This window comes from Sarcophilus harrisii, chromosome 1 (assembly GCF_902635505.1).
Source record: "Sarcophilus harrisii chromosome 1, mSarHar1.11, whole genome shotgun sequence".
NCBI classification, from domain to species: domain Eukaryota; kingdom Metazoa; phylum Chordata; class Mammalia; order Dasyuromorphia; family Dasyuridae; genus Sarcophilus; species Sarcophilus harrisii.
Genome location: NC_045426.1, coordinates 366,025,626 through 366,041,640, shown reverse-complemented (window position 1 = coordinate 366,041,640; position 16,015 = coordinate 366,025,626). Strand labels below are relative to the sequence as shown.

The following is a 16,015-nucleotide window of genomic DNA, read 5'->3' as shown; positions in this document are numbered from 1 at the left end:
AAATGAAAAAATACATTCTGTGAAAGCTTTTCAAACCATTACAGGTCATAGTGATCCACATAGTGATCCAGGTCCACTGAAAATCTACATGACAATATCCACAGTCCTTATTGGACATCTGCCATACAAAAGTTTATAGTCTTAGTTAACTTTTACATAAAAGTATATATAAGGTCTCCACAAATTATGCTGAAACTTATATATTTTATAATTTAATCTGGTTTTGGCCCCACTAAGGAGTTTTGTTAACCAAGAGTGTAACAATTCTGTTACAGGTCCCAACCATCTACTACTGAGTTTTCCAATAAGGAGGATAGAGGAGAGATACATGGGAGGAAGGGGGATGCTTCAATATGAATTACTAGACTGATACCTGGATTATTAACTATGATGAAAATCTCAAAACACTACATCACTCAATTTCCCTAGGCCTCAGTGTTACCATCTGTAAAATGAATAGGTTGGATTATATCTCAGAAATGCCTTCCAGTTCTAAATCAATGATCCTATAGTGTAAAATTTTATAACACGCAATGTTTAATTTTCCTTATTCCATGAAATTGAAAGATTTTCCAATGCTGAAAATTAATTGTAAAGTCCTATAGCTAAGTCAAATTCTATCATTACACTAACTACATGCAAACCATGAAGAGATAAAACTAGCCATAGTGAGTTTCATTAACCTTAATGAGCACCTTATCTTCAACAGAGATAGGAAATTAAATTATTTCTTTTAAGTGATCTCAATGCTAAAAACATTTAAAGGAGAAAAATAATACTTAAAAATAAATGTTTTTCCCTCCTAGTTTAAGAACATTTTAAAAAAGTTTTATAATATTAGAAAATCCATTTTAATGTCATATCTAAAAAACAAGCAAAAATTTCTACATTTGTGCTATGAAAATTACTTCTATATTTGTAATCACAGGAAAGTCATTTAATGTTTGAGCAGCTCATACTTTCCTCAACCTGGGTCTCTAAAAAGGCTACACTCTATGTGAATGAATGCTATAACATATCATGATAATTAAAAAAAAAAAAAAAAAAAAAAACAGCAGCAACAAAAAAAAGGTATATTTTTCAGATTTCTGTTGCTCCTTTTTTATATCCACTTAATTTTACTATTTAAAAACCTGTTCCTACTTTAAGCATCTGCCATTTTTGTAATGATCCAGAATTACTTTCAAATTTGTTCCCCATTTATCCATTAGGCAATTCTGTTAAGCTCTAAAAGTTTCTCTTTTGTATTTTTATTTCTATTAAGCAGGTCACTGAAATTACTGCCATAATACAAAATCAAAGGCCTTTATTTATTGGGTTTGGGGCATAAAAAAGAAATTCTTCTGTCCACCTCCAATTATATTTGCATACATATGTAAATTAGTCATATGGCTAACAAATAAGGGAATTTTAGTATGCTATCCCTAAAGAGAAAAGAGCCCCACACCCATTGAAATATATTTGAAACCCTCCTCTTACCTGGAAATGCATATTTCTCTTACTTGTTGAGGTGTCAATGCAAAAATAAAAAACTTCTCTTGAAATCTCTGAATACTGCTCTGAACTGGAGAGAAAAAAATACAATAAAAGATGACCTTTCAATAAAATGCTGAAATATAAAAGCCAGTAAGCACCTACACCAAAAGACACTGTAGCACCTACAAAATTCTTAGAATATTTATTAATGAAATACACTAATAAGTAGTCAGAATGAATGATAGGAGCATATGGGTGTAAGTTTTTAAAAAGTTATTTGCAGGAAATTTAGTATTCAATTACCCCTCAACCTAAAAGCACAGAAAAAAAGTACAGAGTTACAACATCCATAATATAGAGTCCTTCAATATGGTAATATTTCATCTCTAACTATAGTGTCATCAAATGAAAATAGCCATGTTATCATATAACAAAGCTGGCAAGCAACAAATGATCTCAAACAGAGAAATATAGAAATTCTATTCACTTTTCTGGTGCCATATAATCAATTGTATTTTGCTTGAAAAAAATACAAACCAGTAGCAAGATCTGAACTATTATTTCAATGATAAAAGTGAAATGCTATAATTTTTTGATTTAACCACGGACATTAATAATTAAAGACTTAGATTCTGTTTAGGATTCCAAGAACTGTTCTGAAAGAAGCATTTAATTGAAGCTAATGAAAGGAGAAAACAGCCAAACACTGCAAAAACAAAATGTTGCTCTGCAGCTAGATGGTACAGTGGACAAAGCATTGGATCTGGGATCAGGAAGATTTGAGTTAAAATCTGGCCTCTGACATTTACTACCCGTGTAATCCTGTAAAAGTTACTTAACCTCCACCTGTCTTGGTTTTCTATCAAATGTAAAATGAGTACAATAAAAACAGCTACCTCTCAAGGCAGTTATAAGGATCAAAAGAGATAGCATTGATGAAATTTTTAGCATAGTAACTAGCACACAAGCAAGCACTTAGAAATGTGTCTTCCCTCTCCCTCCACCCGCACCATCCTGTCTCTCTCTAGTCCTACAACAGTCCAAGGGAATTCTTGCTATATAGCAGAGTAGCACATGATGACTACTTCTGTAGCCAACTCACATGAGCACAGTAAAATAGATGCCAAAAATAGGTACACTGCAACTGTGAGCCAAATCTCACCCTACCAAATCATTCAGCCAGAAGACCTAGGTTCAATTAACATAGAAAACTAGTTGTAGGATTCCGGACAAATCTTTCATTGCTCTGTGCCTCAGTTTTTTCATTTGCAAAATGAAGGGGTTGGATTCAATGGCCTTTAAGGTCTATTTTAGTTTCTACACAGTGAGAAACTGTCAAAGTAAATTTTATTTTCCCACAGGTAAAATATCCTATGTGGGAGTTAAATTCTTGAAAATTAGAATTCAGCATCATTCAAGCAAAGATATGACCAAGAAGATTTTTTTTTTTAGTTCCAAAAATATCAACAAATTATGGCATCTAAAAAAATATAGAAGACATATGGATTCCTATAGTGTATATATGTGTGTGTGTGTGTGTGTACACACTATATATATAAAAACACACTTATATACATTAATAATTCAGGGAGCTGAATTCTGGATCTAAGTTTTTGCTTTATTGGCAAGAGTGCCCTGAAGCAGATGGAACATGGAAAAAACTCTGAGATGGTCTAGGTTAAATCATTAGATGGTGTTCATTACCTTGCTCCTGTAAAATAAAATTTTTTATCTGCTCCCTCTCGAAAGAAAGAAAGAAAGAAAGAAAGAAAGAAAGAAAGAAAGAAAGAAAGAAAAAGAAAGTGATTTCTTATTTATTCCTTCTACTTCTGTCAATTATGAGTTGTCTCCGTTTACTCCTCTGTGTATAGAAAACCTGATCAAGCTCTACCTCAATACATGTCATACATATGCCTATCATGCCTTATCATTTATCACTTAACCTCTCAATCCTCTGAGGAATACCCTTAACACTATAAAGTTGTTGAATAGTTATCAATCAACATCGAAGTTCCCAATGCCAAAGTAATATCTCTCACACACACACACACACACACACACACACACACACACACACACGATATCTACATATGTATATGTGCATCATCTTTTATTTTGTATATGGGATTAGAGGTGGACTTGAAATTTCATCAGTATAGAGAATTCCAGAGTAAGGAAACTCCCTCCACCAAAGCAGATTGTTATTTTCCTTGCAATTTACAAGCTCTATCTAAAGCATGGAGAGACTTATGTATGCAGGCGTATGTGTATACATGCATTATGTGCATGTATATATACATACACATATAAGTATGTATAGCATACATATATACATATAATTATATATCAATGTGTTTATCTATCAATAACCCCCACCCTACTCAATACTTTCTTCTCTTAAGGTTTTTGGTATACTACTCTTTCTTGATTTTCTTCTCTTAAGAAGAAAACTCATTATCTTTCCCTCTAAATCTTTCACATATCTTACCTTCCTTATTACTGTAGTATTAAGTAATAATTATTATTACTCCCAATTCTCAGACTTGCAAGTTAGGTGTCATCTCCAACCCTTCACTCTCATATCCAATGTCACCCACAACCTGTCAACTTCAGCTTTGCAACATCTCTCCAATATGCCCCCTTCTCGTCTCTGATACTGATGCTATTCTGGTACAGGCCCTTGTCACCTCACACCTCACCACACACCTGCAATGAATAACTGACTAGTGAGTAGACTTGCCTTTAGTCTCATCTCCCTATTCTGGTCCATCTTCCATTTAGCTACCAAAATGATTTTCCTAAGGCTCCAGGACCTCCTTATCACATCTAGAATTAAATACAAAATGCTCTGTTTGACACTGAAAGCCCTTCACACCTAGCCCCTCATAGCTCTCCAGTCTTCTCATATCTAGATCTTCCCCACATTCTCTTTGATCGAGTAACACAGACCTCCTAGTTGCTCCACAAATAGGACATTTCATCTCTCCACTCGAGGCATTTTCTTGGGCTGCCCTCTACACTCAGAATGCTCTTTCTTCTTATCTCAGTTTACTGGCTTCAAGTCTATATTCCTATCTTCTACAGAAAGCCATTCTCCTAACTTAATTCTAGTCTTCCGTGTCTTATTTATTTCCTATTTTTATCTTGCACATAGCTTGTTTGTACATATTTGTTAGCCTCTTATATACCTCATTAGATTCTAAGTTCCTTGAAGATAGACTGGTTGCTTCTTTTTGTATCCTCAGACCTTAGCACAGTATCTGGCACACAATAAGTGAGCAATACATATTTAATGAATGTATATAAACACATACATATGTATATAGATGCAAATATAAATGTAGTTCAGACTCTTAAGTTGCAGAGGAGATAATGATCTGTTTTGGTAGGGGAGTTTCCTCATCCAGAAGAAATTTCAAATCCAGATCTATCCCCCTACAAAAAACCATTAAATCATGTATATAAATTATATGGTAACTTGACCTAAAACAAATGTTATCCATAAATAAACATTCAACATATAATTAATAATATTTGCCTTCTTAATACTAGGAAGGAATCTTGAGGAATGATAATCATGGTTAAATTTTCTTTCTAAAGAAACCCTAAGAAGTTTGAACAGATGTCTTTTTCTTTTTCAACTATTTACTCACAGCCAGAAACTTTAGTGAAATACTCTAATAATATCAGTACTGGAAAGAACTTAGTAAGGCAACTTTCTTCTCTCAATTGAGAGAAAGGGAGATTATGGATTCAGACTATGGTACAGATCTCGGTCAGTTGGCTTTGCCAAATATTTCTCACTGTTACACAGCAGTCAATGGAGGGGGAGGAAGGGAAAGTGACCACAGTGTAACACAAAAAGCAACAATAAAACCTAAAAACTAAAATTAAAAATGTCATTTCCTTATAGCAAACATCCAAAATTATTCTATTAATCTTGGGAACTGTGGTTAAAATAATATAATAAAATCACAAGATCACAGATTAACAAGTAGAATGGTCTCAGGTTACTAAATCCAATCCCTTAATTTTATACATAAGGAAACTGAGGCCAGCAAAGTGAAGTAACTTGCATAGGCTTCAGCATAGGCTGAATTCAAAGCTCTATTTTGCATATCTATTTACTACACCATATAAATGTTTTTCTCCAGCGGGGTTAACTGAAAAGTTTTTCCTCTTTACTAACAGCCACCACTTTATTCAAAGTCACAGGGAAGATTTAATAGCCTAATAATGGCTATTGTTCTGTTAGATTATTCTTTTCTGTTACCATCACTGAATAAGTCTCTCTGACACATTGTTATGTTATCGGAACAAGTCACACAGGAAAGGCACAGAAACTTTCTTAAAGCCCATAATATTCAAAACATAGTTCACATATTTACTAAGCAAGTCATTAGTCAGCATTCTGTTATGAAATAATAAATTACTGTACTTACAGGCTGACATGAGCTATTGCCAATAGAACAATTCATTTTACAAACCACCGAACATATTGCTATAACAAATCTGATGATGTCACTCTCCTATTAAAATTTTCAAGGACTTTTAAATTACAAGTCCAAATTACTTACCTTTTTTAAGTCCCAAAAGAAGGGTTCCAACCTGTCTTTTAATATTACTGTCCCTTGCCTACACTACAATCTAGCCTATACTGTACTCCTCCTTATCATCTCCCAAACACATCCTATAATTTCTAGCCTCCCTGGAATATTCCCTACTTTTAGAATACACCCATTACTCAACCTGTCTACTTACTGTTATACTACATCAACCATCTCCTCCAAGAAAATCTATTTGTGATAGCATCTCCCCCAATAATGTCATTTGAACTAAGCACTCATTATTTTTTTTACTTGAACTATACTATAATTTGTATTACTGTTTATCTTATTATGAAATACTTACTCTTTCCCAAAACCTACCACATTCTAGGAGCAGAAACTTAATTATACTTGATGTGACTGAAAATTGCAATAATGATATAAAAGCATATTAAAAACCTTAAACTCACATAAGAACAGAAACAATCAAACTTCACATAAAAAAAAAAAATCAATGATTACTGTGGCACAGAGTTAAAAAATAAAAACCATCCCTGAAATTCTAAAATGCTGACACCCACACCTTTTAATGTATTTTTAATGTATTTAATGTATTTACAGGGAAGCTAGGTGGTGCAGTAGATAGAGCACCAGCCCAGAAATCAGGAGGACCTGAGTTCAAATGTAATCTCAGACACTTAACACTTCCTAGCTATATATGACACTGAGGCAAGTCACTTAACCCCAACTGCCTCAGCAAAAAAATAAAATAAAAAGTATTTACAATCAGTTATGGTTCAGGTCTAATGAGGTAAGAGACAATGTTAATATAAAGTTTAAGTTACCAGCTGAAGAACTTTGAAAAATTTGTTGAAAGGAACTGAATTGATTATTAAATTTTAAGTGCAATTAAGAAATTCAAGTATTAGAAGGCAGTTCTTTGGAGAAGTATGAGACTATGGATATGGAATAATGCATTCATTGTCATGTTGGTTAGGTCTACAATCCAAGTAGTCCATATGGGAGAGAGGGATTCAGAAGTCATTTTTATAGATATGACTGCTTAAGTTATTAAGTTTATATATCTAAATTCTACTTCAATGGGTTCCTCAAATTTTTTATTATCAAAATTTAAACAAAACTTCAACAGCATTCCAGCAGTAAAATCTTTTAAAATTACTTCAAGTATCTATAAAGTATTGCTTTTCAACCACTTTTATTCTGATCTAACACTATCAATTAAGTAGGGTTGGGGATTTAAAAAGAAAATTTTTTTTTGCTTCAAAAAACTAAACAATACTTGTAATGGAAAGGACCATTCACATCCAAAGGGAGAATTATGAGAGACTGAATGTGGATCAAAGCACAGATTTTCATCTTTTTATTATTGTTTTCTTGTTTTTTTTTTTCCCTTTTGTGTTCTTTTCTCTTTTGAGCTTATTTTCTTACACTCCATGACAATTATGGAAATATGTTTAGAAGAGTTGCATGTTTAACCTATATTGGATTGCTTCCTGTCTTGGGGAGGGGGAAAGGGAAAGAAGGAGAAAATTTGAAGCACAAGGTTTTGCAAAGGTGAATACTGAAAACTATATTTGCGTGTATTTGAAAAATAAAATATTACTGAAAAATTTAAAAATAAAAAGTAAACAAAAGTGAATGCAGCTTTTGTTCCTGTTTATCTTAAAAATGCCCATTCACACAAATACATAACTATAATAGAAGAGAATAACTTATTTAGTTAATTTTTGAAACATAAGAAAACTTAAGCAGCTCAAAAGCAAATAAATAAATGTGTAATCTGCCTTTTAAAAATAAGTCAAGAGATATTTCTGTTAACCCTAAAAACTCAAAAGTTCATCTCTGGTCAGGGCAATCTTATTGTTTTGGGATAAATACCATCATCTTCATTTCTGTCTCTAGGGGTATATTGTTTTTTACATATAAAATGTGATCTTTTTTGCCTTCAACTTATCCAGAAATCCTACTCATCTTTCAAGGTTCAACTTTAATCCTACATTTGTTATATAAAGCTTTCTCCAACAAATATCACATAGTTATTGTGTTAATTTACTGTTTGCACTTTTTTGCCAAATCATTAATATTCATGTTCATTGGAACTCATCCAGTTCAAAGTTTCACGGGAAAATGATTTATAATAGGCTACTTTAATAATTCTAGGAGATAAAATCATATGGCCTAGATGCATTCTAAAATAATATTATCCTAAGTAATGTCATTTCATTACATAACAGTCTAACTTTGCTAACTATCCTCTTTAAGAAAAATACCAGTTTACCAGTAGGCATGAAGCAGCATCAACTCTTCCCCTAACTACTCTCATACACTTCTTTCATAATCATTTCTCAGTGGAAAATGAAGGGCATTCCAAGAAAAAAATATCTTTTCCCAGATTTTCTGTCTTGTTTCTCAGGACACTCTAAGTGTGGATACAGTATCCCCAACCCAACCCTACCGACCAATCTACTTTATATTCTTGAGTCTTTCTAGTGTCACCTCATAACCAATGAAAGGCAAGAACACCAAAACTATAGCCAAAATCAATAACCATAGTAATACTAGAGGAAAAAGCTTACAGACAATACTTTTCAGAAACAAAAACTACCTTATCTATCAAACACTTAGCAAGTAAATATTTAAAAAGACCACATAATCTTAAAATCACATTCTAGACAAATGTCTTCCAAACTTTTCATCTTCATAACTAAACAGCTTTCTGGGTCATGGGGGGAGAAGGGGGAAGAGGAAGAGTGGGGGTGGAAGCAAAACCTAAGGTTTTGCAAAAGGTTGGCAAAATATATTATACAAATAAAATTCAGATTAGAATGTGATGGAAGCTTAATAAAATGAACAGTCAAGCTTTAAAAAAAAAATCTACAAGTAACTTACATTAATTATTTGATATAACAGTACTTAATGATTCATTTGTGCAAGAATACCAACCTATTTAATCAATTGCTGACAGCTTATTCTATGTAATTTCTGACCAAAAGAAATAACACTTACCTAAACTTGTAGGTTTAATAAGAACATCAAGAACATCATAGAAAGGAAGGCTTTTCAGCTGAACATCAGGGTGGACTGGAGGAATTGGGGGAGATGGCTGCTGCATCTCAAATGAAGGCTTAGTATCTTGGAGGAGCACTGAACCAACAGGAGAGGAAGGAGATTGAGGTGTGACCGAAGTAGAAGGCAATGAGTGGATTCCAGCAACAGTCAAGTCAGGTTCCACAGGTGAGGAGCTACTGTCCAAATTGAAAACTGAAGGTTTTATTGTGGACAAATCAGAAAGACCTTCAATTGTGCGTGGGTAACGCCGTCTATAAAGTTCTCTGATTTTAATCTGAACTGCTGGGCTACAGCCACTCTTCAATAAATGCAAAGCCCTCATCAGGAGGTCATGCTTGCGTCCACTTTTATTACGTCCAGCAAAGCCTAACAATACTTGTAGCTCAGAAACCCGAAAACTAGAAACCATATTCTAAAAAAGAAAAAAAAGGAAAAAATATATAAGCCAGTAGTCCCTTCTCATGAAAACAAAAATGCCACTTATAAAATACAATGTAGCCTAGTTTATCTTCTAGAACATTATTAACCAGCATTTTCACACACCCACTATATGCCAATCACTATTTTTACAGTTTTAGTTACTCTAAGAAATTAAGATCCTGTTGTACTTCCAAATTCAGTTAGGTTAAATTATATTCCATAAATTTCAGCATGATATAATTTTGATGAATAGTTCTTTGAAAAATGGCAATCCATAACATATGACAATCATTCAACATACATTTATTGTTTATTATAGCATGAATATGGCTTTAAGCCATATTCATAATCTAAATTAAAACAATCCATGTCTTTCAGCAGACCTATATCCTATTAAAGGAAACAACTTGTATATAGATAAGTAACTATAAAATATATTCTAAGGCTGAGCTGAATCTTGAAGCTAGTGATTCTGAGATAAAAGTAAAGAAGGAATATAGTTAAGGCATGGGAGGCAGTCTACATAGAGACATGAGATTGAATGTTAGGTACAGAGAACAATAAGTAATAACACTATGAGCCAGAATATCTAATTAAACAAACAACAAAAAAGCAGACTATTATCCAGTTATGTCAGATACTAAGTTTGCTATCTATATTTATTTACTGGCTACAAAATCTCTTTCCAATTCAAATATTTTTTCCAAAACTTTATCTTCTTAATCAGTCACTACTTCTCTGCCAATGTATTAACAGGCAATGGAGGTAGATTTCAGGAAGTTATGACAAGCAGAATGTAGGCTCAGTGACAATCTATGTTTCCCAAGATTAGTCTACCTTAATTTTGAAGAAATTTCTTATTAGTAACAGTTAGCTACCAAGTGAATTATTTAGTCTAACTATAATCAAGAGTAAGGTAGAAAGAAATATACACACTGATGAAACCACAGGCTTTTAAAAATTTAAATTAAGTATTTTTAAAATTCATATTAGTACCTTTTGTGGTATCAAAGAACTAGAAACAAAGGTCCATCAATTGGGGAAAGATCAAATTATGATAGATGAAATTATAGGAGTATTACTGAAGGGGTTCAAGAAGTCACAAAGGTTCCAATCATCCAAAAAAAAAAAAAACCTCACATGTTCAAGCCATCTTCTAACCAACAAGCAAAAGCTTTTTGTGATACCATAAGACAGGCTAAGCTCCCCAGTGGAATTCACAATTTACAAGAGAAAAGACAGGAACTTTTTATAGGAAAGAACTCAAAAGCAAGATAAGCTAACTGCTAGCTGCTTTGCCTCAGAAAGTCAACTGGTCATTCAGGAATGTTTATACAAAATGATCTCTTAGGGCAACTTCTATAGCTTGGCTTCCTAATTGTAAGCCGTAATGATGTGCATCAATTTAAGATAGTTGTATTTGTACAAAATAATCTGGGTCAACACAAGAAATTTGACAAGCATCCACGTACAGACAAAAGGGATTTGAGAGCTTTCTTCAGTATTTGAAGAATTGTCCCCTGGAAATTTTGACTCTTTGACCCCAGAGGGAAGAACAGGGAACAATGGGTGGAAGTTGTAAAGAGGAAATGTTAGGCTTGTCAGGAAAAACTTCCCAACACTCTGATATAGCCAAAAGTAAAATGAGTGTCTTTAGAGGTGCCTGGTTTTCCTGATCGGATATCTTTTAAGTAAAAGACTGGATAACTCATTAGAATTACTATAATAAGAATTTTTTCTTTCATGAGTTGGACCCTTTACTCTCACAGCCTTGTGTACCTCCTTTCATTTCTTCAGTGATGATAGCTAACATGGGAAGAGTTGTCAAAAGTTTAAATCATTTATGAATGCAAATTATCACTGAAAAGATGGCATTCTTATCTGAAACAAAAGATGGTTAAACACATATACAAACTGGAGTTCTGTAAAAAATACATCAAACAGGGGCAGTTAGATGGCACAGTGGATAGAACACTATCCCTGAAGTCAGGAGGACCAGAGTTCAAAATCTGGCCTCAGACACTTAACACTTCCTAGTTGTGTGACACTGGGCAAGTCACTTAACCCCAATTGCCTCAGAAAAAGACAGAAAGAGAGAGAAAGGAAAAGAAAAGCAAAAGAAATAGAATTGGAAAACCAGCAGGGATCTGATAACAAAGGGGAAAATAACATCAGTTGTAAGCAAAAGCAAAACAAATGTCCTGTTCCTTATGGGGAGGAATTAAAAGAGGAAAAAGAAGAAAATTATAATCTATAGGAGCTTTGGACTGACTTTTAAAAAATGGCTGAACAAACCATAGCCTAAGGATGTAATGGAATACTGTTACACAGTAAGAAATAACAATAAGAGATAATTTCAGAGAAAAATTGATAGTGGGTGAAGTAAGCAGAAACAGGAAAGCATTTTGTACAAGGACATACACTCCCCCTCAACCCCACTGCCAGAGTACCATACAACATTTTTTTAAAAATATTTTAAAGAAGAAGAAAAACCCCCAGCAAAACCAACTGACCCCCCCAAAACTCATTACCAAAGATCCATACAACAACAACAACAACAACAACAACAACAACAAAAGCATTTTTAAAGATAAAGAAAAAGAGAAAGCAATCATGACACCGAAAAACTTGGAAACTATTATTTCAAAACTATAATGCAATACACTACACCTTTATATCTTCTACTAAAGCAAAATATTATGAGCATGGCTTTCTTCTCTGAGGCTATGTCTGTTCTTTGTCCTTTTTAAAAATTCACTTTAAATCTATTGTGATTATTCTTTTCATTTAAATTACTGCAGTCATGGCTTATGTTTTCTTGGCTATGCTTACTTCACTCCAACCGTTTATGTAAATTCATCCTTTCTTTTATCATATTCATCACTTCTCACAACATAGTTGCATTCCATTATTCATGCACCACAACTTGTTCAGTCATTCCCCAAATGATAGTCATCTACCTTGCTTTCAATTCTTTGTTAGCACAAAAAGTACTATTATAAATATTTTAGTAACTATGGGTATGCCCCTTTGGTATGACTAGTAGTGAAATCTCTGGTTAAAAGAGTATGGATACTTTAGTCATTTTATTTGCATAATTCCTAAATATTTCCTAAAATATAAATTATACTGATATCCAGAACCATTAAAAATGGTGTGGAACAATGCCCATTGTCCCACAAAAATAACCCTTCCAAAATTTCACTCTCTACCAACTTCCCAGCAAGGAAGTTAAAACTCCTCTGATTAACATTTCTCTTATTCTCTTAGCATTTTTTCAAATGGTTCATATAGATCTTTTGAGAACTGTTGGTTCATATTCTGTGAACACATCTATTGGAGAATTAGAATTATGTCACATTCATAAACATGCATGCCAAATTTTAATTGTTTAATTATCTTGGATATCAAATTTTAACAAAAAATTTCATAGAAAGATTTCTACAATTCAACTAGTTCCTTTTTTATATTAGGTGCATTCTGTTTATGTAGATCTTCAATTTCATGTTTCAAAGTTTCTATTTTATCTCTTGAAATTTCCTTTAAGAAAATATCTCCGCTGTAAAAGCATTATCTAAATCTCTTCTACTTTTATCATATTATCTATTATATTTAATATTAAGGTCACATACCCACTTAGAGTACATTATGGACCACAGAGTAAGATGATGGTCTTTCTGTTTTCCCGTACTTTCAAGCAATTTTAAAAAAGAAGAGAGAATTCTTTCTTAAGTGATTTATGTTTTCCAGAATATAAAAAACAAATTTCATTGTTTCCAATTATTCCTTTTCCAGTCTGGTTCTACTGCTCTACCTATCTTTACACCAATACCAGATGATTCTGATAATTGCTGCTTTAAAATAGTTTGAGGTCTGGAAGTTCAATCCTTTCTTCACTCTCTTCATGTTGGAAACAAAATTCTGAATCCTAAATAAGAGCAAATGACTAACCTCAAGATGATTAAAAAGTCGTTTAAATTTTTAATGCTCCTGCAAGTGCAGGTTTAAAAAACTCAAAATGAACTCACATACTTTATAGAAGTCAGAGCATAGTTTTGCTCAGTTTTATTTAGTTTCAACTGGTTTCAGGAGCTTCCTTGATCCCTTCCTCTGGACTACTTCCAGTTCCAGATTCTGGTTTTCCTTTACTATGGAACATAGTATCATTTCCCTTGATATTCTAGATATATTTACAAATTTTTCTGTTATTTTATTGAATTGTATAAAACAGTGCTTTGAGTTTGATATACCATTGAAACTATGATTTAACTTTGGTTAGTATTATCATTTTTAATAATTAGTCATTAGCATAAACTAGTACATTAGTCATGTTAAGAGAATAATCCTCTAAGCACTTAAAAACTATATATTTAAGGAGATTTTGTACTTCACTCAAGTATTCTGTGTGCTTTAGCAGACTAATATCCAGATAGTTTATACATTTTGTAGTTACATGGAAATGTTAATTTCTCTCTATTACTGATTCTCAGATTTTATCATAATGATAGGTAGGCATGCTCTTGATTTTTAACGGTTTATATTGTACTCTGCAACTATGTTGAAGCTATTTTCTCAATTAGTATCTTTGCTGAATCCCTAGGATTTTCTAAGTAATCACCATGCCACCAGCAAATAGAAATATTTTATCTTCTCTTTATGTGCTTTTAACTTCTTTTCTTTCTTTTTCTTTCTTTTTTTTTTTTTTTTTTTTTTTTTTGGTCTTACTGGTATTGCTGGTAAGAAAATGAAATATTGCTTTTATATTTTAGATTTTATTCTATTTTGTAAATGACTAAACCATGTTTGTGTATGAGTCAGATGTAAAAGTTGTTTCTCTGTAAATCACTTAAAAGAAAACCTATCTCTATGCCACTGACTAGCCTTATAAATTAGAAAAATTTTTTTACCTATATATGCCATTAGTTATTTCTGCAAATGGGTTAAATCAATAAGCATTCCTAGATGGAAGAAGTTGTTAGTCTACATCTTGATTTCTAGCCAATAATATTAGTTTCTGACTTTGTAGCCAATCTATGGAAAAATCTAATAACCAACTATGGAAACTTCCTGCTCTTTGTTCTCCTGTAGAGTATACTATACCAAAACTATAGAGTATGAAGCTCCATCCAATTCATGATCTTTTGGCTGGCTAAGGAGCTGAGAGACCACTTTCACTGGTGATTGCTAGAGTTATCAATAAAGTATATGTGCTTAGAATTTTGAGCATCAGTTAAACTTAATTTCAGTTGGAACACTAGCACAACTAGAACTGTATCAATGAATGGTCAGAGTAATAAGACATACTTGCTTTATTCCTGCATTTATAAGAACAATTTCTAGTACATTCCCATTATATGAGAAACATTTAGGTATTAAAAAAAAAATCCCAAGCTCTTGCTGAGCTCAGATTAAGGGGAGAAGGGAGTAGAGGAAGAAGCAGATTTTATATTGGATCAGGCCACTTTGTGAACAATGAAGGTTTATTATATGAGTCTTCAGTTTCAACTGCCCCTGATATCCTGGAATAACACAAAAAGAAAGGAAGAAAGGAAGGGAGGTAAAGAGGGAAGTAAAGAGGAAGGAACTACAAACCAGACCAGACTTTTCTCTAGAATCTGTAGATCTCCACCCCTAATATTAAGTGTGAAGTCAGAAAAATAAGCTGGAAGAATATAGCAAATGACAACAAAACTACCCTGAAAAGTTACTATGATGATACTCAAGACACAAACCAGAAGAATTATCCCAAAACATCTATAAGCTGTGGAATTGAGAATTAATGTCCCACCTTATTTTGTACTGCTGTTATTGTTTCTTGCTTGTAGATGAAGAAACTGAGGCAAAAAGGGTTAAATGACTTGTTCAGGTGCACACAGCTATTAAGTGTCTGATGATGAATTTGAACTTAAGATGAATCTTCTTCATTGCAGGCCTAGTACTCTATCCATTGTATTAACATTAGGCTGCACTGATTTATTATGTATTAATGATCAATCAATGTAACGGTTAGCTCCCTAATTAGTTTGACTCCCTCAAGTCTTTAACTTCAGGTATCTACTGTGAAATTTAAAAATTGATATTCCATGATTAATTCTGAATTGAGAAGTATACCTAATCAGTTTATCAAATCAAAATCAGACTTGATTATAGATATTAGTAAAAATTTTGAGTTTTTAACACTTTGTTATTCCTTTACTCCAAATCATAAAAACTTGAATCTTGTGAGTTTCTGTTAATTACACAAGAGAAAACAGTTTACATTCTATGAGATTATCCAGAGAGAAAATATATATGTGTACACACACACTCCATCTGAATCCTATGAAAAGAATGTTAAGACTAATAGGGGAAAAGGAAAGGGGAAATAGATATTATCTCACATAAGTTAGATGCACAAGTAGACTTCTTTACAAACAAGGAGGAGGACATAAGGGGTAATAACAAAATCTTAAGTGATCAAAAAAAGAATACACACACAGAAT

At 32.9% G+C, this 16,015-nt stretch overlaps 1 protein-coding gene across 7 annotated transcripts in view; it reads right to left on the bottom strand.

The window, feature by feature from the left end:
- The window catches only part of PIAS2 (protein inhibitor of activated STAT 2), a 136,886-nt gene that overhangs the window by 45,846 nt on the left and 75,025 nt on the right, over positions 1 to 16,015 (bottom strand). For all 7 annotated transcript variants that reach the window (XR_004230861.1, XM_031945981.1, XM_031945982.1 and 4 more), the window contains exons 2-3: positions 9,051 to 9,525; positions 1,480 to 1,564 (exon numbers count right to left, since the gene is read on the bottom strand). Coding sequence is in view for 6 of the 7 variants with exons in the window: in XM_031945980.1 (XP_031801840.1) it covers positions 1,480 to 1,564; positions 9,051 to 9,525 (560 nt within the window). In the remaining variant the exon portion in view is untranslated. The remainder of the gene's footprint in view (positions 1 to 1,479; positions 1,565 to 9,050; positions 9,526 to 16,015) is intronic.